At 52.8% G+C, this 25,066-nt stretch overlaps 11 protein-coding genes across 11 annotated transcripts; 7 read left to right on the forward strand and 4 right to left on the reverse strand.

Annotated features, from left to right (window-relative positions):
• Positions 1-146: 146 nt before the first annotated feature.
• Positions 147-1,702, forward strand: LDX57_008102 (acyl-CoA dehydrogenase family protein; the record flags this gene model as incomplete). Its single annotated transcript, XM_046089828.1, has 4 exons — positions 147-221; positions 292-537; positions 607-819; positions 887-1,702. The coding sequence occupies 4 exons, from the start codon at positions 147-149 to the stop codon at positions 1,700-1,702; spliced, it is 1,350 nt and encodes a 449-aa protein (XP_045945800.1).
• Positions 1,703-2,330: 628 nt separating this feature from the next.
• LDX57_008103 (ribosome biogenesis GTPase LSG1) lies at positions 2,331-4,331 on the reverse strand (the record flags this gene model as incomplete). Its single annotated transcript, XM_046089829.1, has 1 exon — positions 2,331-4,331. The coding sequence occupies one exon, from the start codon at positions 4,329-4,331 to the stop codon at positions 2,331-2,333; it is 2,001 nt and encodes a 666-aa protein (XP_045945801.1).
• Positions 4,332-4,912: 581 nt separating this feature from the next.
• LTV1 (ribosome biogenesis protein LTV1) lies at positions 4,913-6,429 on the forward strand (the record flags this gene model as incomplete). The annotated part of the gene is made up of 2 exons (XM_046089830.1): positions 4,913-4,935; positions 4,995-6,429. 2 exons carry the CDS (start codon positions 4,913-4,915, stop codon positions 6,427-6,429), a joined length of 1,458 nt encoding a protein of 485 aa, XP_045945802.1.
• Positions 6,430-6,836: 407 nt separating this feature from the next.
• PGS1 (CDP-diacylglycerol--glycerol-3-phosphate 3-phosphatidyltransferase) lies at positions 6,837-8,560 on the reverse strand (the record flags this gene model as incomplete). The annotated part of the gene is made up of 3 exons (XM_046089831.1): positions 6,837-7,833; positions 7,896-8,248; positions 8,312-8,560. 3 exons carry the CDS (start codon positions 8,558-8,560, stop codon positions 6,837-6,839), a joined length of 1,599 nt encoding a protein of 532 aa, XP_045945803.1.
• A 255-nt stretch (positions 8,561-8,815) lies between these two features.
• On the forward strand, positions 8,816-9,622 carry LDX57_008106 (complex I NDUFA12 subunit family protein; the record flags this gene model as incomplete). The annotated part of the gene is made up of 7 exons (XM_046089832.1): positions 8,816-8,866; positions 8,923-8,943; positions 9,041-9,047; positions 9,106-9,186; positions 9,237-9,300; positions 9,376-9,513; positions 9,574-9,622. 7 exons carry the CDS (start codon positions 8,816-8,818, stop codon positions 9,620-9,622), a joined length of 411 nt encoding a protein of 136 aa, XP_045945804.1.
• LDX57_008107 (putative filamentation protein (Rhf1)) lies at positions 9,164-13,872 on the reverse strand. The gene is made up of 5 exons (XM_046089833.1): positions 13,751-13,872; positions 13,532-13,643; positions 13,130-13,459; positions 12,457-13,073; positions 9,164-12,402 (listed from the first exon to the last, which is right to left on the reverse strand). The coding sequence occupies exons 1-5, from the start codon at positions 13,754-13,756 to the stop codon at positions 9,934-9,936; spliced, it is 3,534 nt and encodes a 1,177-aa protein (XP_045945805.1). The 5' UTR covers positions 13,757-13,872; the 3' UTR covers positions 9,164-9,933.
• A 240-nt stretch (positions 13,873-14,112) lies between these two features.
• LDX57_008108 (uncharacterized protein) lies at positions 14,113-16,609 on the forward strand (the record flags this gene model as incomplete). Its single annotated transcript, XM_046089834.1, has 2 exons — positions 14,113-14,451; positions 14,534-16,609. The coding sequence occupies 2 exons, from the start codon at positions 14,113-14,115 to the stop codon at positions 16,607-16,609; spliced, it is 2,415 nt and encodes an 804-aa protein (XP_045945806.1).
• Positions 16,610-16,836: 227 nt separating this feature from the next.
• LDX57_008109 (wax synthase family protein) lies at positions 16,837-18,453 on the reverse strand (the record flags this gene model as incomplete). The annotated part of the gene is made up of 1 exon (XM_046089835.1): positions 16,837-18,453. The coding sequence occupies one exon, from the start codon at positions 18,451-18,453 to the stop codon at positions 16,837-16,839; it is 1,617 nt and encodes a 538-aa protein (XP_045945807.1).
• Positions 18,454-19,763: 1,310 nt separating this feature from the next.
• On the forward strand, positions 19,764-21,656 carry LDX57_008110 (MFS transporter; the record flags this gene model as incomplete). Its single annotated transcript, XM_046089836.1, has 2 exons — positions 19,764-20,687; positions 20,751-21,656. The coding sequence occupies 2 exons, from the start codon at positions 19,764-19,766 to the stop codon at positions 21,654-21,656; spliced, it is 1,830 nt and encodes a 609-aa protein (XP_045945808.1).
• Positions 21,657-22,072: 416 nt separating this feature from the next.
• LDX57_008111 (HIRAN domain-containing protein) lies at positions 22,073-22,621 on the forward strand (the record flags this gene model as incomplete). The annotated part of the gene is made up of 1 exon (XM_046089837.1): positions 22,073-22,621. One exon carries the CDS (start codon positions 22,073-22,075, stop codon positions 22,619-22,621), a length of 549 nt encoding a protein of 182 aa, XP_045945809.1.
• Positions 22,622-23,024: 403 nt separating this feature from the next.
• Positions 23,025-24,979, forward strand: LDX57_008112 (DEAD/DEAH box helicase; the record flags this gene model as incomplete). Its single annotated transcript, XM_046089838.1, has 2 exons — positions 23,025-23,950; positions 24,004-24,979. 2 exons carry the CDS (start codon positions 23,025-23,027, stop codon positions 24,977-24,979), a joined length of 1,902 nt encoding a protein of 633 aa, XP_045945810.1.
• Between the last annotated feature and the right edge of the window lie 87 nt (positions 24,980-25,066).

The raw sequence follows: 25,066 nt of genomic DNA on the forward strand, positions 1-25,066 counted from the left end.
AACGTTGGACTGCCGAGGCCAACCTCGGCATCTCCACTTCTCCGCATCCTTTATAATTCCTCCCTCGCCGCTCTCCTCCAACTTCCTGTCACTATCTCCTATCACTCTTCAATCCCATAATATTCTAGTATATCTTCTTTTACATCATGTCTGCCTCTACCCGAATCCCCCCCATCGCCCAGCCTTTCGTTAGCGACCGCGCCAAAAAGACGCTCGACTTGGTATGGTCCTCTTCAACCCCCCGGTTATTCCCCATCGCTCTCCATCTAACTCGTCGGTCGCTTTCCACAGGTCGAGCAATTCGTCGAGAGAGAATGTATCCCCGCCGAACCCACCTTCCAGGCCCAGCTGGGTGAAGGCAAGCAGCGATGGACGACAAACCCCGCCATCCTGGAGACTCTGAAGACCAAGGCCCGCCAGCTGGGTCTGTGGAACATGTTCCTGCCTAAGAAACATTTCTCTCAGGGCGCTGGGTTCACAAACCTCGAATACGGTCTGATGGCCGAGTACCTTGGAAAAAGCAAGTTGGCGTCCGAGGTTCGTTGTTTCTTGGGTTTCCCTTCTCTTTTACGAGCTATGTCTTTCTGACAATGTAACCTGGTTTAGGCGACGAATAATGCCGCCCCCGATACGGGCAACATGGAAGTGCTGGCCAAGTACGGCAATGAGGCGCAGAAGCAGCAATGGCTGGCTCCGTTGCTGGACGGCAAGATTCGCTCTGCATTCCTCATGACCGAGCCCGATGTCGCTTCTAGCGATGCCACCAACATTGAGTTGAACATTCGCCGCGAGGGGAATGAATACGTCCTGAATGGTTCGGTGAGTTTCGCACTTTTTCAACTCCCTTTCGCCTCTTTCCTCCCGCTAATCAACCTATCTCATTCAGAAATGGTGGTCCTCCGGCGCCGGTGACCCCCGATGCAGCGTCTACCTGGTCATGGGCAAATCCGACCCTTCCAACCCCGACCCCTACCGACAGCAGTCGGTGATCCTCGTCTCCGCCGACACCCCGGGCATCACGGTGCACCGGATGCTGTCCGTGTATGGCTACGACGACGCACCGCACGGCCACGGCCACATTTCGTTCTCGAACGTGCGCGTCCCCGTCGCCAACATGGTCCTCGGCGAGGGCCGCGGGTTCGAGATCATCCAGGGCCGCCTGGGCCCGGGACGCATCCACCACGCGATGCGCACGATCGGCGCAGCCGAGAAGGCACTGGAGTGGCTGATCGCGCGCATCAACGACGACCGCAAGCGGACGTTTGGCCAGAACCTGGCAGCCCACGGCGTCATCCTGGAGTGGGTGGCGCGGTCGCGCATCGAGATCGACGCGGCGCGCCTCATCGTGCTGAACGCCGCCATCAAGATCGACGAGGGCGATGCCAAATCGGCCCTCTTGCAGATCGCCCAGGCTAAGGTGCTGGTGCCCCAGACCGCGCTGACCGTCATCGACCGCGCCGTGCAGGCCTACGGCGCCGCCGGTGTCTGTCAGGATACTCCGCTGGCGAACCTGTGGGCTATGATCCGGACGCTGCGGATCGCTGACGGCCCTGATGAGGTCCATTTGCAGCAGATGGGTCGTCGCGAGAACCGGACCCGGAAGGACGCTATCATCGAGCGGTTGAACTGGCAGCGGGAGGAGGGAGAGCGGGTGCTGGCGGCGCATAGCCTTGCGAATCCCAACCCTAAGAGCCATCTGTGAAAGAAGGACAGGAGATATGATAATCAAGAAATAGTTCTAGTTTGTATCAGTTAGCCGGACAAGCCATCAAACAAATTGACGACACATGCATGCATGCAATCATATCTTATTAATAGTACTGACTTTACAATCTACATGACCCTCGCACTCGAAAGAAAACAAAAAGAGCACCATCATTGATTCATCTTCATATGGAAGCATTAGGCATAACTATAACTCCGGTAGAATAATCAGGGAAGCTAACAGCTAGATATCTATATCATTCATAAGAAGGGATGGACCAAGCAAAGTAGGCCCTGATATTTCACCCCCTCGAGAAAACCATGACCATGAACCATGAACCATGAATTAAATAACAACAATAAAAACCAAAGATAGAAATGACCGTAACCGCAAACAATGTACTTTTTTTTTGTGTTGAAATAGCATGTCCCTTCCTCGTTGCGCTGCCATGTCATAAACTTGAGAAATTCATCCTCGGTAACTAAACCGCCACACAAATATACCTTATATCTAGGTAGTAGATATCATAACCAAGGAAAAACTTAGAGAGAAAAGGAAACCAGAACGAAGCGAAAAGAAAGAAAGAAAAAGAAAAAGAAACTCGCCCGCGAGTCAAGAGTCGGATTTAATAATCATCGTCGGCGGGGTTGTTGCGCTTTTTCTTGGCTTGTTTCTTGTTGCCCTTGAAGTGCTTCTTCGAGTTGCCTGATCGCACCTCCGACACGTCCACACCGCGCTCCAGGGCCACCATCAATCGCTCCTTGCGGCCTGTGAGGTGCTTGCGCATCTCCTGGCCCTGGTCGGTGTACTGGTGGTTGAATGGGAGGGTCAGACGACCGCCGGACGTCTTGGAGCCGGGTCCAAAGAAGCCCGTGTCGAGGTCGCGCGAGCGGAAGCCTTTCTCGGGCACGGGCGCGGCCGACGACTCGTCCAGAATTTCCTCATCATCGTCAATGGTAGGCTCGACGTGGCCGGTTTTGGCGAGCATCGCCTGTCGTCGGGCGGGCAGGTGAGCCGTATCGTAGAGATCCTCGTTGAACTTGTGCGAGTCGATGGGGGGTTGGCCTTCGGGAGTGGGCGGCGGGTGACAGAACAGCAGTTTGCCGTTGACGTAGTCTTTCAGCACGTATCGAGCGGCTCGCGATTCGTCGGGCTGGCCTTGACCTGTCGTGGCGAAACCACGGGCTCGCGCGTAGGCACGAAGCAGCTCGTTCGCGGTGGGGACGCCGGTGCCGCCTTCCTCGAGAGGCCGGGTGTGGATCTTGATACCGTAGACGTTTTCAACGAACTCCTTCGGGATGCGATGGGCGACGAGCCCTGAGGGTCCAGTGAATTCACGTTGTTGATCGATGGGAAGCACGCCGTTGACCACCAGCTCCGCCTTGGTCGTGGCGAAGTTGGGGAACACCAGACCAGGGCAATCGCAGAGCATGATCTCCGGAGAGAGGTACAGAGTCTGGAAGTGCTTGGTCTTACCGGGGGTGGCGGAAACCGACACCTTCTTGGCTCCCAGGAGGGCGTTGATGGTACTGGATTTACCAACGTTGGGGTAACCCACCAGACCGATGGTGGTCTTTTGCTTGGGCTGCGCGTCCGGGTTGTCACTGTCGGGGAGGGTGTCAGGCGTGTTGGACAGGAAGAGCTCCTCCAGCTCGTCCACGTTCAAGATTTCTGTTCTCCGCACATTGCTGGAACCGGGAAGCTCTAGTCCTCCATCATGCTCCGGCGTTGCCTCGGCCTGCTCCTCCTGAATCTTCATAGATTTGGCGGCCTCCGCCAGATCTTCTGCCTCGCCCTCGCTGTCCGAGACATCTCCCTGCAAAAGCCGAGCCTCTCGAGCCTCGTTGAGCTCCTTGGCCAAGTGGGCCGAGAAGAACCGGAAGCTGATGTCGTGCTTGTCGAAGTAGTCCGCCCAGGCCTCTCGTTGCTTCTCCGTCAGCATATCGGCCTTGTTGACCAACAGCAAATTCCTCTTCTTGGGGTCAATCTCCTTGACATAGTTCTCCAGATCCTCAGAGCGGAAGAGCAACGGGTTTCGCGCATCGACAATCTGCACTATGAGGTCCGAACGTTCGATAACTCGCCACAGTTGACGCCAAACTTCCAGGTTACGCTCGAACGGGGTCATCAAAAGATCCTGGTTGTCCTGCAATTCGGCCAATCCTCGGCGCCAGTTCAACAAACTTTCTCTCTCCATGCTCTCGAGCTGCTCCCGCGTCGTCGTCTTATCCCACTTGGGCCGTCTCGGAACCGTCAGTCGATTCTTGTTCTCCTTGTGCTTCTTAACGGCGCTTCGCTCTTCCGACGCGGACAGCAGGTAGGGGTTCTTCTGGTCGCCGTGAATGATCTTGACGTTGCTCATCTTCTCCGCGGTGAAATCGGTGCCGGCCAGCTCGGCCGTACTCAAGAACTCGTCGAGTGCGCCCTGTTCCGTGATACTGCGCATTTTCACCCAGGCGGCTTCCTGGGGCGCATTGGTGACGTAGGTTTCTCCATTCTGATCCTTACGGGCGATTGACTGGTTGTACGAGGCCTTCTTCATGTTGGACTGCTTTCCTTTGCCAAATCGATCCTTCATGAGGCTGTTACCCAGCCCCACGGAGTTTTTGGATTTGGCGAGAACCATGGTGGCGGTGGGGGGTGCGAGAGTGTGGTCAGTCGAGTTGAGTGGTTTCCGTCCACTATGTAGACGAGGGCCTTAATCAAAGAATATCAAAAGGGAAGGCAAAATAGGGCGGGGTGAGGGGAAAGGGAAGGGAACTGGAGGGAGGAAGAAAAGTGAAGAAAGTCCGAATTAGTAATTTTGAAGGGTTTGCGATATGCCCAATTCGGAAGACCCCGCGGCGGATAAGATAAAGATGCTGACTCAGCGGGTCCGGGGGTTTCTTTTTTTCCCTCATGAGGTTCATGCGGATCAGTAGAGAGAAAGGACTTTTGCTAGGCCGATCCGATTGCTACTAATAGCAGATACTCTGCTCGTCTTCCATCGGGCTGGTTGCATTGTCCTGAGGGTCCTCAGTGCAAAAATCCTCGTTGGGCCGATAAGAGCTCACGTGACCCGTGCGCTCTCCCACTTTTTTTTTATTCAATTTCAATTTCCCCTCATCAAAGAATTCAAGATCGTGACATTTTGACCCTGCGAACTCCGCTATACCAAACGAGGAACTCTGACGATTGAACTAGCGGTACTATCCGCATCCTTTCAAAATGCCTCCTCGCAAGCAGTGGATGTAAGTCTATTCAACCACACCGAAATCCGATTTCTAGATACTGATGCCCGAGTGAACAGCGACAAGAAAAGCGCAACCACATACCAGCTCTTCCACCGATCCCAAAATGACCCGCTAATCCACGACCCGGAAGCCGACGACCGTGTGCTCCATGCGGTCAAGGGGCCGCCCCCCGGCGCACAGCCCTCGACCCACGCGGCCAGGAACTTGAACGATCTGGCCGAGGAATTTGGCTCTGGCGCCGTTCGGAAAAACGAGGGTGAAGCCGCCAATTACGGAATCTACTACGATGACACCAAATATGATTACATGCAGCATTTGCGCGAGCTGGGAACCGGCGCTGGGGATGCGCATTTCGTCGAGGCCAAGACCAAGGAGAAGGGCAAGGGGAAGATAAAGCTGGAGGATGCGCTTCGGGGGATGTCGATGGACGACTCGAGGAGTCAGCTCGGCGGAGGTAGCGTCTATGGATCCGAGATGCGTTCGACCGTTTCGTCGTATGCGCGCAAACCGACATACCAGGATCAACAGAATGTACCCGACGAAATCGCGGGATTCCAACCCAACATGGATCCTCGACTCCGAGAGACACTGGAAGCGCTTGAGGACGAGGAGTTCGTCGATGATGCAGATGAGGATGATCTGTTCGGGCAGTTGACGTCGCATGCGGAGGAAATGGACCCTGGTGACTGGGAGGATACGCTTTTCGATGAGGAAGACGACGAGGGATGGGAATCAGACGCCACCGAGAAGGCCCCCGTCCAGACCGATCGGTCGGACGCCTTCCACGCAGGCATGGACTCGGAGTCGAATGCTCAGGGTCCTGCCCCGGGAGAAATGCCCGAGCACGATGCGCCTGCTCCGGACATGCACCCCGAGGATCAGGGTTGGATGCGCGAGTTTGCCAAGTTCAAGAAGGACGGCAAAACCAAGGATGCCCCGGCACCGCCGAGCATCATGCCCTCGGAGCAGCGCAGCACGCTGGCATCCACAATCTTCACCGTCGGCGGCACGCCCATCCGCCGCAAGAAGCGTAAGGGTGCTATGACGAACCCGTCCGCGTATTCCATGTCCTCCTCGGCCCTTGCTCGGACGGAAGGACACCGACTCTTGGACGACCGGTTTGAGCGGGTCGAAGCGCTCTACGCGCTAGACGAAGAGGATGAGTTCGACGATGGTGCCTCTATGGTCAGTGGAATGACCGGTATGACCGGGATGACTGGGATGACCGGCGTATCCACTGCCTCGTCGCAAGCCCCCAGCCTAGTGGACGCAAACGGCAGAGAGGTGGCGCCTCGCAGTGGGTTCAACGATGTCATGGACGACTTCCTCGCCGGCTGGGACAACAACACGAGTGCCCAGGCGAAGCGCAAGGGTGCTAAGAACAAGCGAGGCAAGAACGGCAACGAGGCCATCGGAATCAGAATGCTCGACGAGGTGCGCCAGGGCTTGGGTCCGGCGCGCGTGTCTGGAAAGGTTCCTGGTCAGGCCTGAACATGATCATGCTTCCACGAAATCGCAATGATACCTTTCTTTGTTTAATATTTTCTGGTTTTCAAAAAAGTGCGGTCAGCGGCGTCCCGGTCTCTTTGAGTCATGATTCATGTTCTCGTGCATGATATGTTTTCATTTCCTGCGCAATAAAAAAGTCCTTCTTCAGCTCAGGTGTGAATCGTTGATGTAGATAGATGACGATATATTCAATTGTCTCCGATTATACTAATTAGTAAAGATACTTGAGGCAGAAAACTGAAACTCGTTCTCGGCATGACTCGTCTATATAAATCACTATACAGTTATTATAGAGTACAAGGGTATACGGATTCTATCGAAGAAAGAAACACGCCGTCCAAATCGCAACCGAACCCGGTCGGTGATGGGCCCCAAAAAAAAATACAAAACTAGAAAGCGCCTCCCACCTTCTCAACAATCCACATCGACAGACGAACCTTCCAGCTGACTCGACGTTCCACATCCCTCAGATCATCGCGGGAAATGGGTTGAGAGTCCTTCTGCAGCCGTTCAGTCTCCGCGCCGAGTTGTCGCTTTAACTCCTGGTCTCCCGTGACGACTAAGGCGCCGACCTCCAGGTCGAGACTATAGCTGCGCTTGGTGTAGTTGCTGCTACCCACGAAGGTGAGACTCGGATGCTCTTCCTTCGGAAGGGTGATCCACAGCCCCTTGGCGTGATAGGTCCAGCCGTCCGGCTCGCCGACGGTTCCGCGGCGCCATTCTTTGAGCTGGATGGAATTCGTCCTCTGCGCCGCGGCGACTCGGTCCAGGAACCGGGCCGAGAGATGGGTGTAGGCGGCCGGAAGCATGCCCGAGATGCCGGAGGAGCCATAGAAGCCGTTGGCCCAAGGCGAGGCCGTCAGAACGGTGCCACGGGTGGTCGACGAGGTTTCGGAAGTGGAGGTGCTTGCGATCAGAAGGGAAGAAAGGACAGGGTGGATGTTGAAGTAGCCGGCCGTGAAAAGCCAGCGGGCCCCTTCGAAAGCGGAGGAGGTAGAGAGTAATCGCAGGATGGTGGTGACGGCGGGAAACTCGGTTGAGGTGTCCGGTTTCATCAACGAGGTGAACTGGGCCACGGGGTAGACGAATGTTTGGCCCGGTTTCTTCTCTTGGAGGGCGAGCTTGTTGGAGGGCTGGATGAGCGGACTCAAGACTGTTGAAGAATAGCTGATAAAGTCTTCGGGATTGTCGAGAGGAGAAGGGGCACCGTTGGCTATGGGCCAATCCAAAAGGTAGCCGGATGGATTGTGAGGGTCGGGCAAGACCTGGAAACTGAGGTTGCAGACTCCGTAGTGAATGCGAGCATAGTAATCGGCGAGCTCTTTCGATTTGAAGACATGATACCGATCCAAACGGTTGGTGAAATAATCGCTGGACAGGTTCGCTCTGCACGTTCCCAGGTTAGTCTATAGATGTCCTAGAAATGAAAGATGTATGTATGTTCATACCCCGAAAGAATAATCTCATCGTCGATACCGTACAGCTTCATATGCTGAAGACCCCAGCCTTCGTTGATTCTACGGGGAATCCATTTTTTCCTCAGGCCTGTGAGGTTCGGAGTATGAAACATGCGGATTTCTACTCGGTCCGCACCATATTCCGCGACCAGCGAAGAAAGCAATGAGGCACATGAGGGATTGGGTGTTTCGCGCGTGCCTCGCAGGCAGTCCGTCAGGATGGATACTTTAAGGTCGGGATTGTCACGTAGAGCCTGGTCCAAGGTCTGAATAAGTTCATATTCCGTCTTGCCTATATACAATGTGGAGAGATAGATGCGTCGCTTGGCTTTCAGTATTTTATCCTAGAAGTGAATGAATCAGTTTTAAAGCTCGCTCTCAATGGCTCGCCCATCAAAGACACCCACCTTGAGCGTTTTGTAGAAAGAGGTTGGAGAATCCAGGATGGTGATCCTAGAAGCCGGAACCTCGAAGCATGGCGCAATCCGATCCAGCTCCGCCGTAATACTCCCCAGAGGAGAGACTGTCGAAGCGCCAGTGGTGCTGGGAGCGGCGCTCGCTGTATACGCCGAGAATTTGCGCTCACAGAGTTTCCTCCGCGCAATGGGCCTGCGCACGGTACACCGAAAAGCCTGGCCACCAATGCGTCCAAACATCCTGAAAAGCCGCGTGCCGTAGCGACTCCGACGTTAGTATAAATCTTGCGAGGAGAGTAGGTGGTCAATGTCAATTGTAGATTGGAGGTGAAGGTTGACCATCCAGAAGGCCGGAGAAATTTGGTGCAAACAGGACAAACAGCAGCACGGGGGTGGGCACTAGACCGCATCGAGTCTCCCTTCAACCTCGACTTCTTCGGATCTCCGCTGCACGCCCGACGACTTGCTCCAGCTCGCTGCTGTATATCGCCCAAGATGTCGACCATCGTTCGGACTTTGCGGAACTTGAGAAGAATTGGCCTCAAGGTAGGTTTGGCCGAAATACATTGGTGCGAGACATCGCTAACGTTCCCCCTCCACAGGATTATGGCCACCAAATGCAGGTACGCACTATCCCCGGAATCGACCCGGATGGGAACAGTCAATCGATCTGTATTCGCCAGATGCTTACTCTAGATGACAATTGCTTGGAATTAATAGTACATTGGTACGTTCCAGTGTTCCGGACCGGTTGTTGCGGGGGACTAACCCAGTCGCGATTACAGGTGATACCAAAGCCGGTACCTTGATTGGCACCGACCGCTACGGCAACAAATATTTCGAGAACATGGAGGAGGAACTCCCTCGTGAGTAGTGCTCATATTGGTTCTAAGGGACCGTACTGACCGGGGGATAGTCCGAACGCGGTGGGTGGACTACAAGGAGAAGGAATATGACCCTTCGCAGCTCGAGCCTGGCTGGTAAAGAACACCCAAATGTGTTCATCTCATGTTACATTGATCTCATGCAAGTGCTAATCATCGCATTCTCTTCAGGCACGCCTGGATTTCTTACATGGTTGATGCTCCCCCTACTGCCGATAAGCTCATGCAGACTGGCCTGCGCAACTGGGAGCTGCCTGAGCACAGGCCCAACCTGACTCTGAGCCGCGCTGCTTTCAAGACGTACTCGACGTGAGTCAGCTCCCATTCGTGATCTTACCATCGCAAATGCTGACTGATGTGTTTCTTTAGCACCCGCCCTAAGTACTCCGCTTGGGAGCCCGTTGCCGCTCCCCGGTAACTGTAGCATAGCCGAGTAAAGAAAGTTGCTGTGTTCTCTCCCCGGGTTCTTTCTGTCCTTTGAGTTCGTAAGGAATGCCCCTAGTTCGATTTGTGCTGGGACGTGTGTAAATAAAGTTTTCCTATTGCGAGATTTGGTTTCATCAAGGTCGTTCAGTTATTACTAGTCAGTTTCTAGAATTGGCTACGTAGAATTGGTTTTAGCAGACGATGCACGTCGTCTTTGTCCACATATATATTGCTTCTAAGCCAGAAAAGCAAAAATATTATAGCTCTTGTCAATGATTTAAATACAGAGAAGATAATTCCTCATTAGAGAACATATACACCAGAACCGATGTTGGACCAGTGCCGAATCGGTCGTCGGTCTTCCAGCTCAATACACCACCACAGCACCTCTTTCAATTTTTCAATGTGTCCTTGTGCTTCAAAGGCTTTCGAAAGAGCATACCAAGCTTCGGTATTATCCCAAGAGCTTCCCCGTTTGGTCAAGGCCGACAGCAAACCATACGCCCTGTCTCGGGCCGCAATACGATTGAGTAGTCTGGGTTCCTCGTCATGGATTGCAGATGGCAGCTTGTCGCCGTTTGAAACGTTGGCATCCGTAGTCGGCGACGATTGCTCTTTGGGACCCGAGCTTTGCTTCGTTGCCGAAGTTAAGGACGGTGTTGACAAGTCCGGCTGGACCTCTGTCTCTGGGGGCTCAAGGGGCAATTTCTGATCCCATATATCGAGCAGGAAATTGGATAGGGTAATGGTGGCTTTCGGATGATCTGGATCACGCAACAAGGCGGTTTCAAGCAAGTCCATCGCGTCATGAGGACGTGACTGAGCTTTGGACAAGAGCGCTTGTTCGGTGAGCAGGTCAGCCCAAAGCTCTTCGGAGCTCTTCGGAGAGCCCCACGCACGCTCGGTGAAAGTCCTTGCTGATGATTCCTGCACCGCAGAAAGACCTTCGAATCGCGTGACTTGCTTGGCCGCCTCATCACACGCCTCGCGAGCATCATCAAACAAGGACGCTCGTCGATAAAGACCTGCGATAAGAAGCCAGGTTTTGACTAGAATGCAAAGAGCATGTTTTTGGGCCTGGGCTATAGGAAATTTGGTGATCGCCCTGGTGGGTGAATCAAATCCATATGAGGTTGGTAATCGAACATCCTGCTCAGGAGGCTGCTGGGCATGGCCTATCGGATAAGGGTACTTCTTGTGATTGATATTATGTGCAGCAGGGCGCAATGGCTGTTTTGAATTTTGCACGCTTTGCTCCTTTTCGGCACTCGAGACTGCGAGTCCTACCATGTCTTGGGACAGGCCCCCGTCATCGGACGATTGCTGTGCTCCTGGGGAACTGTTGACTTCTGTGGGGTTGGCAGCATTCAACTCGCCGTTCATCTGACCCGCTTGTTGATTTGGGAGAACTTCAGATTGCCTGAGAGTACTGCTACGCTTTCGTAGCTTCTTGGAATCGGATCGTGCGACAGGTGCAGGGGCTCCTTGAACCACCTGCCTATCCTCATCCGTGACATGTATGAAGGGTCCCCCGTCCATGTTGATAGAGGACTCATTCTGGGCCGTCGACGTATTAACACTGCCCGACTGAATATCGCTTGCGTGCTCGGTTCCGATTCGAGATCCCCTATTCCGGCCAAAAATGCTTCCGCGAAGGCTTTTCACAGTGCCCGCGGAGCTTTTGGGCGGCGTGAGGTGATCGACCGATGCAGTCTTCTTTTCGTCGGCTTCGAGGTTCAAGTTACCAAAGAGGGTGGCAAAGAGGCCCAGTAGCTGGTCACTATGATTGACTGCAGCTTCTGGGCCCTCGAGAAGCTCAATGAATGCAAGCTGGCTCATGCGGGTCTCGATAATGCGTTCTTTTTCGCGGCCCCGTAGCTGATCAATCAGGGCATGGTCCAACCCAGGAGAGCCGGGGCGCTCTCTAAAATTGCTCTGTTGCTTTTGCGGTCGTCGATCGCTGTGCGCAAGAGACGTGACAGCAGATGGGAACTGTTCGAATGCAGCTTCACAGGATCGCTCTGCGATGTCGAAGTCGTGTTTTGCGCTTAAGAGCAATGCAAGAAGATGCCACATGGGTACAAGATCGCGTTCTCGAGAGAAATTGCCTTGATTAGCACCCGGCTGGGTATTTGAAGTTAGAGCAGTCTTGACGTATTCGATTGCACCGTCCAAGTCCCGATCTTCTGCTAGAAGAAGCGCAAGCGAATAAAGTGAAGAAAAGTTGGTTTCTTCCTCCAGCTCGGGAGCAATGCTCTTCTCCAGATAATCAATGGCTTCGGCTCGTATGTCATTCCGATCCTCGTTTATAGGAGTCCAGTGGGCCCAGTTTGCCAGCCCAATGCCAATGCCTCTGTACGCCGTAGCAATGTCAGATGGTGACACAGCTTGGGATTTAGTTGAGCTCGATTCCGGGATGATGGTGATCCTTCCCTCCTCTTGGTCATCATCCAGGTCCTCTTGTACATGTCTTTCGACAAACTTTGCCAGAAGAGAGGTCAAGTCCTTCGCTTTTTCGGCCTCCTTTGCCGAACCGAAGCAGCAAAGCATCGAAATGCCCTCGGAGACGGTTCTGAGCAAAGTTCCATCATTCTCTAAATCGCCATATTGCGCAGCCTTCTCGGCCCTTTCCTTGGCGTTCGTGACGATCTCAACATAGGAATCAAGAGCTTTCAAAGCGAGGTCAAAGTCGGCCAGTGCACAGTGAACGTGGAAGAGACGACGGAGAATTAGGTGGGAATGGTATGTCTTGGTAGCTGCGCGGTAAAGAATCTGTCAAGTCGATATTAGCACGTTTGCCATCCGATTGCGCGTGTTGGTACATACGTCGAGAACGTTCCGGCCAACTGCATTTTGACCTCCTTCGCCGAGATCATCGTCCGTCCAGCCCGACCCACAAAGAATTTCCCAATTTTGGATCACTTGCTCAACCCAATCTTCAACCTGGGTATTCTGAGAGTCGGCCGTGGGAAATTTGGCTTCTCGCAGGAGATTGCTCTCACAGAGTGATTCCACACGTCGTAACTCACTAGAGAGCTGCGGGCGGTCTGGCCCATTCGCCGGAGGGTAATATTCCAGTTCATGGATCAAGATAGCGGATAGAAGGCCGTAATAAGACTTCCAAATTGCCGCCTTTGAGATTGACTCGCGGTCGCCGTCATAATGCTGAACAGGGGATGGGATCCCCTGCTTGACGAGGGGGTGGGAAGACCATTGCCTGCATAGTTTCAAGGCAGTTTTCGCCAACCCACCATCAAGGACTGGGACTTGTTTGATTGCTTCTTCGCTAGCAAGGAATGCGCCTTCGCCTAGTAGCTTTTCAGACCAGTGTAGGAACTGAGGGTTGTTTGAAGACGCTTCGCCGTGGCTTGTTAACCAGGGTACGAGTGAATTGAAGGTGTCGATAGCCTCAATGGCACTAGAAACCATGTGCTGAGCAGCACCTAGCAGAGACGCGGAGTCAGTATTGTCTGACGTCTTGTACGACAATAGAATTTACCTTTGAGGTAGCAGCCTTTTACGATACAAACCTCGGTCCACGGAGAGATAGGCCCCTCGGTCGCAAGGTCGTTTATAGTCTCCTCGAAATTCCGTGGTAGACGAGCCGCCGCTAACCCAGGCTCATTGAGTGTCCAATGTACCCATCCTAGACAGACCTGCGCTTGAAATGTGTCTTGTTTCGACTCGCTTCCTCTTTCGACCGTGGATAGCAGGGACGGGATCAATTCGGGCAAGCTTGAGGTAGAGGACGATGAAGGCCGAGCAGTTGACAATCGTTTTTGGGACTCGGCAGCGATCTGGTATTCAGCCGAAGCTACTTCCAAAAGACCTGGACGGGAAAACCGATCTTAGTTATGCCCGAGGGGTTCATTATCGCAAGTCGGGGGAGGCAAGAAATTACATGACTTCTGAGGCGCATGCTTGGTCACCTTTCGAATGAGCTCGGGGAGTTCATCCCATCTACTCTGACAGCGCGCGGTGTCTAGAGCAGCGACATAGCGGTGCCCCTTATCCTATCGTTCCCCAGAAATATGTCAGTCACTTGGGGAGACGATTTCAGGGTGAAGAGGGGAGGTCAGGCAGCCAGGATACGTAGCTAGGTAGCTAGATAGATACTTACAGCCATGATTGAGGGGAGGTCAGAGATGAAAGAAAGACGATTGAGAAAAGGGGAGGGCAATCATAGGAACAGCATCCATAGCACATGCCCACCCCGAGGCTCCGACAGAAACAAGAACTAAAAGATTGGGAGGGGGACAAAATAATGAGGGAAGGTTAATTCCAAGTGACGGCGGTGATCTTCGGTCTTTCGCCAGGGGGACGTCGTCACGCTCGTATTGTTACCCGGTTACGTACCGTACCGCGGCTTCATGTGGTCCAAGCGCCGGGTTTTTCTGCCGCCAAAAAATAATCAATTTTTTAGTTATCGCATCGCATCACATCGCATTCCTCGGATTGTGTCGCTGTCCGTCCCCGCGCAAAATGGCATCCTTGTCAATGTCCCTTCATGCAGTCAACCATCGATTGACAAATATCCCCGTCAAACAGCTGCCTCCCCTCGCATCATGCCTGGCGACATCCTTGAGCAATTGCGGGGAGCTGCTCTCCTCGCCTCAGCAGCAAAAGTCGGCCAAGTCGGACTCGGACGATGCGGTGCAAGTGCATAAATTGATGACCCGGTTGGCAAGCTTGCTGCAAGATCGAACTCCGGAAGGCCGATGGACAGCCGTCGTGCTCGTGAAGGCCGTAGTGGAGGCCGGTCAATGGGAAATCCTGCGAGGATGCGAGCCGTTTGTTCGCGGTCTTATGGCGATCTTGACGGTACGCACTTGATCAATTGCAGACTGAGACTGTAGGCCATGTGTGGGAAATCGAACGATCGCTGACCCGATTGCTGGAGCAGAAAGCCGACCCTACGTCGACCAAGAAGATGGCCGTCATCACCCTGACCAGAATTTTCCACCTGACCTACCAGTATCCTACCCTCGTGCGCGAAATCACCACACCTTCTTTACCAGGGTTCGTCACCTCGGCTCTGAACCTGATTTCGACCAAGCCCTCTTCCGAACCGATCAGAACGCTGAAATCCAATGCAACACCCTTTCTGGAGATCGTCCTGCACGCGTTTGGAGAGCTGATCGGCCGGCATCCTACGATCTTCCGCCCATTCTCGGCGCAGATTCACAGTCTCCTGCAGATAATCATCGGTTCGACCTCGCCAACGTTCCCCGAGTCAGTGGTGGCGCTTGCTGAGCGATTGTTCGTCTTGCTTCATAATTGTGCCCCCAAGAATACGTCAGGAGAGGAATGGAAGAATGCGTGCCACATGACAATTGCTTCTCTTCATGGAACCGCGCATTACGTCTTTCGAGCTGTGGTCGAGCAATGGGAGTCCACTGACCCGTCGATGCGGAAGAATGCGGGACCGCAAGATTATACCCAAGAGGTGTGCGATCTGGGCCCAGATCCCCTGGGACTTCCAAGATGGCAGGGAACTGGGCCGGGTGTGGATAGACTCGTCGTGCTGCTGCGACTGCTATCGGCTTTTCTGAACACTCCCTCGGCCTCTACCGTGTCTATCCCCATTGGATCCATCCTGGACTTAACTTCGCGACTGACATCGGTGACCGTCCCGGCAAATGGAGTCGAGGTCCAGACTAATCCTCAGATTGGTCGCGCGGAAAGAGAGAACCTATTTGCTGAGCTCCCTCGCATTCATACCGCATGTTTAAACCTGCTTGTAACTTTTGTGAAGAAACTGGAAACCGGCGCTGTCCCGGTAGGACAAACGATTCTCGAACAGGCGCTCTGGGTCTTCCGAGCGGAAAAGTCCAGCCGGGAGGTTCGGACTGCTATATACGATTTGATCCGCGCCTTGTTTATGCATATGGGCTCCTCGTTGACGAAACAAAGCGTATCTTCTCTAACCAACCTAATTCACACATGCTGTTCTGATCTCTTGCCCCCTGTGGGCGATGAAAGTCCGTCGGCCAAACTCTCTGCTGATTCGAAGGCTAAATCCAAAAATCAAGTCACGGCCAATGCCGATACTTTCTTGAACCCTGGCCTAAAATCAGGCCGTCAACTGAGCCCATCGTCATCGTTCCCTGATCTCAAACGAGCTGCCTCGGAATTCATTCCTGCCTTGCTCATCAGTGTGCCCACTGAATACCTCGCTCCGTCATTGCGAGCCGAAATCGACCGGACGATCATCATGACATCTGATAAGAATGCGATGTTAGCTAGCGTTCTCAATCCCGTTCCACCTGTGAAGGGCCGTGGAATGGGCGCCAGCATCATTCCGTTTTTGGCTCGAGGCTATGCCGCACAAATGGAGGTGGAAGGGCTTATCAGGCCCAGAATGCCCGTGCTAACGAACGCATCATCCGGCCTTGGTGGATATGCTCAGATCGACGAAGACGAAGAGGATGAAGACGACATGACTGTGCCAGCGTCTGTGCCTCACGCAGCACCTCTGAATACAGGATTTCTGAAACAGTCTGCCACTCCAATTCTTCAGAACGATCTGATGGACATCCAAGAGTCACAGCCGGCCGTGCCATCTCTCAACAAGCGAAGCCACGGCGATGATCAACCCCAGCCTCTCACTACCCCATCTAGCGCTGGCAAGACGGGACAAGCAAATGGGCAGACTAAGAGGCCACGAGTTGAAAACGAGGTCGTCGCCGCTCCGAGCCAGCCTTCCGTGGATAGAGCATCGCCGGATACATTCACAGGCACCGCAGCTATCCCGGTTCCTACTTCGTCGGCCACATTCACCCAGGCTCCGCCCGCGCAGATTGCCAGCGTCAATACCTCATCTACAACTACCGTTGGAGGTCCATTGTCCGGTACAGCAGTATCGCAGCCCATGGCTTCAGCAGGCGACGACGAAAGCGACGATGAACTGCCAACTCTCAATATGGACCCGGACACGGATGATGAGGACGAGGAGGACGTAACGATGGGCGAGTCCTAAAATACACTTTATTGTATAATTAAGAAAAATATCAACTTAACTATAGGCCGATCTATACGTCCAATGATTCTATATATAAGTTCTATCTGATTATGGATACCAACGAGAACCCCGAAAGCGATGTATGCGAGTTTCTAAATGCATAAACCATGTCTATGTAACCAGTAACGAATCCCAGATATCCAATATTTCCAGATCTATATCAATGAACCGAAACACCAAAAACATCACATGAATCGCAGCCCTCGTCCCCAAAATGTCCCATCATCCCACCACTGGAACCACGGTTCACTCCAACACCACCAACCCTCACCCTCGACGCCCAGCCCTAACCCGCGCAACGGACTAACCGGCAACGGCTCTGTCAACCAGAGCCCTCCTTTCGAGAAATCATCCGCAATATAGCCACCTGAGAAGACGAGCCACCCGAACGCGAATGACGCATTTGACGTCCGACGAAGCCAGCGAGGAACTGGCTTCGATTGGAAAAGAGCCGAGACCAAAACCTTAGAAGCCAAGTCTTGAATCACAACACCTGCTCCCTGCAAAAGGAAGAAGAGCAATGTGCCGGACAAGGGCCGCGTCTCTTCAAATTGAGTGTAGCTCCCGCTGGCGTGGATCAAGCCGCTCAAGCTAAAGACGATTAAGGTCAGAAGGAATCGACGGAGACCAACATGGGTGGCTAATCGTCGCGGGAGCCATGAGATTAGCCACTGGGCGGTCGAGAGAAAGCCGAATCGAAATAGTTGATGCCACCACCGACTCCAGCACCCGGCGAGGCCGTGGTCTAGGACGGAAGCTAGGAAGGGACCGAAGGTTTCTGGGTATAGCCAGGGAGCGTCCAATGGGACAGCCGTTAAAGCCCGGGCGGCATTGGGGAATGCACGGGAGAGGCCCAAGAAGCAAAGAGGGTTTAAAGCGGTAACGAAGACAAGGGCTGCGTAAATCCCAATGCCAGAAAGAGCGAGTCGGTAGACGCGAAACAAGCCGGGAATGGGGGGCAAGATGTAGGTAACTGGGGGTGGCGGTGGCGAATGCGACAATGAGATGATGCCCCAAAAGTAGGGATCGCGCATCATCAGCAGTTTGATTGCATCCAGAGTCAGGTATGTCTTGAGAAAGCCGAAAGCTACCGCGCGGATGCGAGTCCGACCATCTTTATATGTAGGGGGTTTCTTGCGATGTTCCTGGCTCCGCGATCGTCGATGCTTCGGGGTAAGTTGTGTGCTTATCGAGGCAGGAAAAGGACCAACGCTTGAAATGCGCCAATTCCACTCAGGACCTCGCAGGTTGAGCAAAAGACCCAAAACCCAATTGAGGCGATGCGACCATGAGCGAGGGTATGTCTGCCACACGAGGGGCTCAGGATACTCCTCATTTGGTGGCCGTTGGGATTGCACATTCTGGGCTTCTGGGGTTTGAATAGCATGCTGTCTTGATCGCGCACTGACCGACTTTTCTTGACTATCGCCTTTCCCCAATTGCCTGCGCTCGATGCGTCGGAAGTCGCGTTCGACATCATGAAAGACTAGCAGAGTCATCAACCAAGTTGACCACCAGGCGACGATCAGCCCTACAATATATCCATTGGCGCCGAGCAGAGTCCGTCGAGACTGGAATGCCTCGACCGAGAAGCCAAGAATCAGGAAAAGGATGAGGGGGCGCAAGTAACGAGCCCGGGTTGAACGAGAGACTAGAAGTGCAGAGGCCGGAAGCACCAGAAAGAAAGCAATTAGATGCCACAATAGGACGGGTTTCACGTGTCCATGATCAATGAGCGATTCGATCTGAACGCGACGACTGCGGAGGATGTGGAGGTGAGATGGAGGAAGAGGATCGGCCATGGGAGTGAAACTAATAATGCCTAAATGAATGGTGGACAGTGCTATTAATGTTGAAACATTGGTGAGATAAAGCCCTTTGGTCTAAGAATACAACAAGGGATGTATCGAAGAGCTGTTCATCGAATTGATTGTTCAATTGCATGTTTTGTTGGCAGAAATTGACGTCAATCTGGGGATCGCCAATGCATGCATCTGGGAGAGTATTAGGTAAGACTTGTGACTGCACAACTTGCCTCCTCTTTGTCTTCTTCCTCGCCTTTCTCGTCTTCCTAGCATCATCACCTTGCCTTTCCAGTGTCACAAACTCGTGGCATCTGTAGTACGACCCGCTGGATGTGACTTACCTTGAACCCTCGTGGTTTTCTATTAGAATTTCAATGGATATCATCATTTCCAATGATATCCAGCCATCGTCAGAAGTCAGCACTAACGTCGCACCATCAAAAACGATGGTACTGACAATCTGAATCAGGTGTCATCGACGATGTTCCTCAGTTACCGCGAGAAGCTAACAACAAACAGCAATCATCTTATCTTGTCTGGGAACCATCGGCGATAATAAGTAGTACTCCACATTTTGGGGATTGCAGTTCCACTTGAACAATAATGGCATCGCATTCGCCGACTCTCCAGTCTCCAAATCCCCTCCGGCGGGGAAACCCCCACAGTCTTTGCTTTTCTCCTCTCGACAAGTCGTCGACACTAGGAAAACTGCAATACGAATTGACTGACTAACAGTAACCAGCAAGGTCTCTTGCTGAACGGCCAACATGAACCCTGCAATCGGCATCTTTCAGCCGATCCTTGCACATTGGAACCAATCGTCTCTTCTTTTCGCTCGGAATTATGCTATGAATTCTTATGTCCGTATTGGCGGCACAATCCTTCAGCCTTCTCTCCGGTCATTGAAATGCCTGTCTGCCTTTAACTCCGTTCGATCATGGCCGTCGAGAGGAAAGGTATCAGGTCATACTCCACATGTTCTGGCGCTTACGGAGCATTGCTTCTCCGTGTACAGTTCTAGGCTACATACAGAACGGATAGTCGCTAAAGTTCCCGTTTCTCCTCTTCGCTTTTCTTCTTGCTATCCCTTTAAACCATCTTGTCAATTCAATTTGGGTCCTTTTGTATCCCGTTGCTGCGCAGAACAATCGAATTTTCTCCTTTCTCTTTTGAACACCCCGAACGGTCCGTTCCGCGCATAACGCGCAAACCAGACAAGAAAGCATTAACAGACAGACGGGGCGGGAACACCAGAGATATACAAAATTTATTGTACTTTGAAAAGCTGCCCCCCTACGAAAACCCGCATGAGCTCGTCTGTAGCGGGCGAGGCTGTCAAGCCCACTCGCATACCCCATTGGCGCCTCGTCACCGACCAAGGCGTTCTCACGCAAGAGATATGCGACTATCCATACCCCGGATCTGGCACAGAAGATGACCCCTATATCGTCAGTTGGATTCCAGATGACCCCAGAAACCCTATGAACGCGCCTGCGAAAACAAAATGGTTCTACACAATGTCCATGGCCTTCGCAACGTTGGCTGTATCATGTGTCTCCTCTGCATATACAGGTGGCATTGAACAGATAATAACAGACTTTGAGGTCGGCACAACGGTGGCTACGCTAGGAGTGTCGCTATTCGTAGCAGGTTTCGCTATTGGGCCACTCTTTTGGGCGCCTATGAGTGAGCTCTGGGGCCGACAATACCTCTTTGCAGTCAGCTACTGCGGGTTGACAGTGTTCAACGCTGCTACTGTCGGGTCCAAGAATATCGAGTCCCTCATTATATTCCGCTTCTTTGCTGGTGCCTTTGGATCATCTCCGCTCACCAATGCCGGCGGTGTGATAGCGGACTTGTTTCCTGCCAGTCATCGTGGGCTAGCTATGAGTATCTTTGCCGCGGCCCCGTTTCTGGGACCCGTCTTAGGACCGATCATTGGCGGTTTCCTTGGCATGAACTCGGGGTGGGAGTGGGTGATGGGATTCCTGGCCATCTTTTCGGGCGTGCTATGGATCTTTTGCTGTTTGTGTGTGCCTGAAACCTACGCCCCGGTGCTCCTCCAGCGGCGCGCAGAAAAGCTCTCGAATACGACAGGGAAGGTTTACAAAAGCAAAATTGAAGCAGAACAAGGCAAGCAGACGGTTACCCAGGCTTTCAAGACCGCACTATCCCGTCCGTGGCTTCTCCTTTTCCGAGAGCCAATAGTTATCTTGTTATCCACATACATGGTTGGTGCCACTCCGAATCTTATCCCTCGTTAATAGGTCTTGCGGCATCTAACAGATTATCAGGCTATCATCTATGGGACCTTGTTTATGATGTTCGCCGCTTTCCCTATTGTCTACAAACAGCAACGGGGCTGGAACCAGGGGGTATCTGGGCTAGCGTTTCTGGGAATCATGGTTGGCATGATAGTCGCCGTGATCTACAATATCTATGACAACAAACGCTACATCAAGATTGCGGCAGCTAATCGCGGGTTTGCGCCGCCTGAGTCGCGTCTCACCCCGTGCATGATGGCGGCTATTGCCATACCTATTGGCCTGTTTTGGTTTGCCTGGTCCAATGGCCCATCGGTACATTGGATGGCAAGCATTGCAGCCGGGGCGCCATTTGGTTTCGGTATGGTCTTGGTCTTTCTGAGCCTGATGAACTATCTGATCGATGCCTATACCATATTTGCGGCTTCAGTGCTGGCAGCCAGTGCGGTTCTGCGCTCGCTATTCGCCGCAGCATTCCCTCTCTTCACCAGCTACATGTATAGGGACCTGGGTGTACATTGGGCATCTAGCATCCCTGCGTTCTTGGCTGTTGCATGCGCACCCTTCCCGTTTCTATTTTACAAGTACGGTCCGGCCATCAGGGCGCGATGCAAATATGCCGCAGAATCCGATGCGTTCATGAGGAAGTTAATGGAGGTGGCAAAGAAATCGCCCTCAACTGAGCCGGAGAAAGGAACGTCCCCTACCACAGTCGTGGATGAAGTGCCCTCCGGTCAAACTTCAGTAGCCCTAGGATCAGCGCCGGATGTGGGAGGAAAGGACCGTGCCTCGTCATGCTCACGTTCAAGCCTTGACCACATACGATCTAAAGAATCGATCAAGTCGCATATGGAGACAGCGGATGTCGAGGCTTTGTATGACGCCAATCCATATGACATTGATCGGGTGAATACCCGCGAGTCTTTCAAAAATTAGCAGGGAGGCCTTAATACTCAACATCATAGGCATTTGGGAACATTGAGTCCCCTCTCTTGGCAAGTTAAGGAAGATTATATCCAGATATTCAACACATAAAAGTCCTCATTAGGTTGTTTGGCCCTAGATAATGGCAATTTCCAGCAAATCTCAAAACTTCGTAGAAGAAAATGCGATGAATGACGTCATGTCTGTTTAGATGAAAACAATCACGGGACATCACGTGGAAGCGTGACTTAGCGTGTCGCACTAGGCCATATAGGGGATAGCGCTGTTTGTTCCGTCATGGATCCCGCATCGCAAGTGGTTCCTCCGTTTGATCTATCATTTCTCTCTTCTTTTCCTGGTCAATTCTCTTTCTTCTGTCCTTTCTTTGCTTTGTTGTCATCTAATCTGTCTCCCCTGGAAGCGCCATCATGGGTCGACCTTCAGGGAAGCGCGACATAAACCATGTTGATCTTACCTCCAATGATGGTGACGGTACTTCTACCCCAGGACGCACTCCCAAGTACCCGCGCGCAGTCAGTGGGCAGCGATTCGGACAAGACACGGACTTCGTGCCCCTGAGTCAATCGTCCCAGAACTATGCGGCCGATGATGATGAAGAAGAGCATGCCGCGGATCAGATCATGGGAACTCAAGGAGCGGATGATGAAATGTCTAACAACGCCGTGCTGTATGGTGAGATGCCCTCAAAGATTGTCGGCGTTCGTTTCTACAATGGACATGCCACTATTGGAGAGCATGTCATCTTGAGGCGAGAACCACACAACCCATATGACCGGAACGCTATCCAAGTGCTGAATGTCATGGGGGCCCAAATCGGCCATATTCCTCGGTTCACGGCGGCCAAGTTGGCGGGATACATGGTAGGCATGCCCCGCAAATGCCTTTCTATCTGTGGCTTCAATGCTTTGAACATCATTAATAGTCTCCGTACAGGACACCAAGTCGCTGATTATTGAGGGCTCGCTGACAGGCATCATTGGTGCATTTGATTGTCCTATTTCTCTGCGACTTTTCGGTCCGAGTGATCCACAACAGAGCCAAGAGCTAAAGCAGAGAATGACGGCCGATAGACTGCCCTTGGGTACTATTAAACAAAGGGAGCGTGATGAACGTAACCTCCAAAAGGAACGCGAAAAGGCGCGAAAGGAAGCCGCCAAAAAAGCTCGTGCTCTCGGAGGCGGCAAAGGAGCCGGGTGGGAGGCCGGCGACAATCCTTTGTATGCTAACCTCTTTAGCGGGGAGGGTCTTCAGGATGGGGAGAGTCTTGAAGACCTTATTGGCAAAAGTAGCACTTTCAATCCTCGTGAGATTGGTAAAGTGACTGAAAGCTTTGGCATGAACGAGTCGGACTTGGCAAACATGCCTATGGTGGATACTCCCGCAGCGCTTTCAACAGAGCTACTCCCTTATCAGCGTCAGGGACTGGCTTGGATGATTAGCAAAGAAAATCCTACCCTGCCCGGCCCTGGATCTGAGGATGTAGTCCAGTTGTGGAAGAGGAAAGGCTCTAATTACACCAATCTTGCCACAAACTTTTCCACATCCACTGCACCCCCTCTTGCTAGTGGTGGTATTCTGGCGGACGACATGGGTCTTGGAAAGACAATCCAGATCATTTCGTTGATTTTGGCGAATTCTCAACCGAAGACGGCAGGGGGTTCCAAATGCACTCTGATTGTGGCTCCTGTAGGAGTCATGAGCAACTGGAAAAACCAAATTCAGGAACATACTCGCAGCGAGAACACCCCGCGCGTGCATGTGTACCATGGCGCAGGAAAGAAGGAGGCGAAAAACCTGGACCAGTATGACGTGGTTATCACAAGCTATGGTGCACTTGCGATGGAATACAACCCCCAGGCCAAGGCGCCCCCCAAACAAGGGATTTTCTCCGTACACTGGCGTCGAATTGTTCTCGACGAAGGTCACACAGTGCGCAACCCAAGATCCAAAGGTGCCCTTGCTGCTTGTAACTTGCCTGCGGATTCTCGCTGGTCATTGACTGGAACTCCCATTGTGAACAGTCTCAAGGATCTCTTTTCCCAAGTCCGCTTCCTGGGGCTTACAGGTGGTTTAGAGGACATGGCAGTCTTCAATAGCGTTTTGATTCGGCCTCTCATGTCTGACGATCCTAACGCACGCTTGCTACTGCAGACATTGATGTGTACTATTTGCTTACGTCGCAGAAAGGACATGGAATTCGTCAATCTGCGCTTGCCGCCTCTCACATCTCGTGTTCTTCGGGTCAAGTTCCACCCGCATGAAGAAGAGAAGTACAACATGTTCCAGTAAGTAGAAATCGCTCACAAATATGACGTTGGTATGCTAACAGATCACACAGAGCCGAGGCGAAGGGCATGCTTCTGGATATCAAATCCAAAGAAAAGACCGGCACCACATACTCCAACCTTCTCGAGGTTATTCTGCGGCTTCGACAAGTGTGCAACCATTGGGCACTCTGCAAGAAGCGCATCGATAGCATCACTGCACTGCTGGAGAAGGAAAAGGTGGTTCCTCTTACCCCGGAAAACATCAAGGCTCTCCAGGACATGCTGCAGGTCAGGGTTGAGAGTCAGGAGACCTGTCCGATCTGCCTGGATACCCTCGCAGAACCTGTGATTACCGCATGCGGGCATTCATTTGACCGAGAGTGTATTGAGCAAGTCATCGACAGACAGCACAAATGCCCTATGTGTCGAGCCGAAATTGAAAACACCACCACCCTGGTGTCCCCTGCCGCCGAGATGGGCGAGAACAACGATAGTGTTTCTGCAGACCCGGACGACCCAAGCAGCAAGATCGAAGCTCTTGTCAAGATCCTGACGGCCCAGGGGCAGGCTGCTGATACCAAGACAGTCGTTTTTAGTCAGTGGACATCGTTTCTCGATCTCGTCCAGCCTCATTTGGAGCGCCACGGCATCGGATTTGCTCGCATCGACGGTAGAATGAGCTCTGTGAGCCGTGACAACTCAACATATCGCTTCTCGCGTGACCCCAACTGCAAAGTCCTCCTTGCCAGTCTCAGTGTCTGCAGCGTCGGCCTCAACCTGGTCGCCGCGAACCAAGCCATTCTTGCCGACAGTTGGTGGGCACCAGCAATCGAAGACCAAGCCGTCGACCGCGTGTATCGTCTAGGACAGATGCGCGAAACGACTGTATGGCGCCTCGTCATGGAGAACAGTATCGAGGACCGGGTCCTCGCGGTCCAGGAGACGAAGCGTAAGCTGATGCTGGAGGCATTTCGCGAGACAGCCACCAAGAAGAAGACCGATGAGAGAGCCACTCGTGTTGCTGATCTTGAGAAGCTTCTCACTTGATTAAGGTTTTCAACTTTTGGGGGCTCGGGTTCTCTCGTCTCCATTATCTCGTACTTATCTTCTACCTATCGTCTCGGGATCTAACCG

Source organism: Aspergillus melleus (genome assembly GCF_016097325.1).
Source record: "Aspergillus melleus strain CBS 546.65 chromosome Unknown contig4, whole genome shotgun sequence".
Lineage (NCBI taxonomy): Eukaryota > Fungi > Ascomycota > Eurotiomycetes > Eurotiales > Aspergillaceae > Aspergillus > Aspergillus melleus.

Excerpts from the sequence above, each read along its gene's own strand:
- LDX57_008107 (XM_046089833.1), bottom strand. Across the intron at positions 13,074-13,129 it reads AAAAGGCTGCTACCTCAAAG|GTGCTGCTCAGCACATGGTT; the intron begins GTAAATTCTATT and ends CGTCTCTGCTAG. Across the intron at positions 12,403-12,456 it reads TTGGCCGGAACGTTCTCGAC|ATTCTTTACCGCGCAGCTAC; the intron begins GTATGTACCAAC and ends TCGACTTGACAG.